The 2,072-nt window shown below is 42.0% G+C and overlaps 1 protein-coding gene across 1 annotated transcript in view; it reads left to right on the plus strand.

The window, feature by feature from the left end:
* Window positions 1-2,072, plus strand: part of LOC102242714 (protocadherin alpha-11-like) — a 9,904-nt gene that overhangs the window by 2,347 nt on the left and 5,485 nt on the right. Inside the window, exon 2 of the mRNA XM_014528990.1 lies at window positions 103-481. Within this exon, the coding sequence (XP_014384476.1) occupies window positions 103-481 (379 nt within the window). The remainder of the gene's footprint in view (window positions 1-102; window positions 482-2,072) is intronic.

Raw genomic sequence — 2,072 nt, forward strand, 5'->3', positions numbered from 1 at the left:
TGAGGCGGACTCTCCGCGGCAGCGCCTGCTGGTGCTGGTGAAGGACCATGGCGAGCCGGCGCTGGCGGTCACGGCCACCGTGCTGCTGTCGCTGGTGGACAGCAACCAGGCGCCAAAGACCTCGTTGCGAGTGTCTTCTGGTGCCATGAGCGCTGAGACAGCTCTGGTGGACGTGAACGTGTACCTGATCATCGCCATCTGCGCGGTGTCCAGCCTGTTGGTGCTCTCGCTGCTGATTTACTTGGCGCTGCGGTGCTCAGCGCCACCCACCGAGGGTGCTTGCGGGCCGGGGAAGCCCGTGCTGGTGTGCTCCAGCGCGGTGGGCAGCTGGTCGTACTCACAACAGAGGCGGCAGAGGGTGTGCTCTGGGGAGGGGCCGCCCAAGACGGACCTCATGGCCTTCAGCCCCAGTCTTCCTCCAGGTCCGCATAAAGAAGATGGAGGGGAAAGGCAGGAGACCGGGTCAAATCATCTTGAGCAGGTGAGTGCTATAGGTTCTCTCTATTTTGAAGTCTAAGTTAAAATTTGAATTTATTTTATTTAAAAAATTTTTTTATTGATTTCAGAGAGGAAGGCAGAGGGAGAGATAGAAAAATCAATGATGAGAGAGAAACATTGATTGGCTGCCTCCTGCACGCCCCCACCCACACTGGGCATGTGCCCTTGACCTGAATTGAACCCGGGACCCTTCGGTCTGCAGGCTGAAGCTCTATCCACTGATCCAAAACAGCTAGGGCTAAGTTAATTTTTAGAAAATCCAGTTTATTTCATTGACAATTTTAATGAATATTGTGTATTTTGAATATTCTTTTAAAGAACAATGTTAGTGAAATGCCATGATACAATTAAAAAAATCAAGGTGACTCAAAACTTTTCATTGAGTTTTACAGAGAGGAAAGTGTGTGTGTGTGTGTGTGTGTGTGTGAGAGAGAGAGAGAGGGAGAGAGAGAGGGAGAGAGAGAGAGAGAGGGAGAGAGGAGAACCTTGGTCAACTTTCTCCCAAATTCCTCCAACCAGGAATCAAAAGGAACCCTGTGTATGTGCCCTGACTGGGAATCAAACCCACCACCTTTTAGGATGACACTCTAACTTACTGAGCCACACCAATCAGGGCAATACAATTGGGATCATATGAAGAATTTAGTTTTTTATCCATTAAGTGTCCTATTTCTTCTAATGTTTTGTTAGAAAATATAAGATTGACTTTCCCATTATCACTTTATTAGAAATATTTCTAATTGTCATTGATCTACTCAGGTAACTATTGTATCTCTAATCCTCAGTAATGTAGATAATCACTATGGATTCTCATTCTCTTTGTCTTTTAACAGCCTTTTGCCTTGATATTTTCATCTTATTAGATCACTTGACTTTTCTCACTTCAGGCTCATATCAATGACAGAACACTCTATTAGGATTGAAAGAATTTACCTTTCTTTTTCTGAGGTGTTAAACATTCATCATACATTTATTGCTCATTAGATAATCATTAATTCTTACTACTAATAAGATAAAACTTGCTTTAATATTATTTGCGTTAAAAATGCAGTCTTGCATTCTAGTATGCTTCTTTCATTGAAATAATGTAATTGAAAGTTCTGTTCATTTTTATTTTGTTCTATGAAATGGGTAGAGATTTATTTATTATACCAGTGGCCTGGTGCACAAAATTCGTGCACATTGAAAGGGAATTAATTAGAGGAACATAATTTGGACTCACTATCTAATATCAATAATATGTGAGCGTGAGGCAGTCCGCGTTTCTGAAATTCAATGACATACTTTGCCAAATAAATGGAATTTACAGATATCATATAAAAGAGCATTCAGCTTAATATTAAAAACTCTGGCTACCAAGTCAGGTCTGTTTTCAACTTTTTTGCCAGTGTTGTAAATTGTTTGCAATATCTGCCCATTTGGGGTTGCATGTCATGGTTATGAATAAATCGGGCTTGCCATACTTCATTACAATTGCCATAGCATCCTGATATCACTACTGCATATTTCTGGGACTACCCTCAAAGATGATGGAAGTATTATCATTTTACCAATCGGCACATTGTCATTTTCAG

Source organism: Myotis brandtii, unplaced genomic scaffold (assembly GCF_000412655.1).
Source record: "Myotis brandtii unplaced genomic scaffold, ASM41265v1 scaffold668, whole genome shotgun sequence".
NCBI lineage: Eukaryota > Metazoa > Chordata > Mammalia > Chiroptera > Vespertilionidae > Myotis > Myotis brandtii.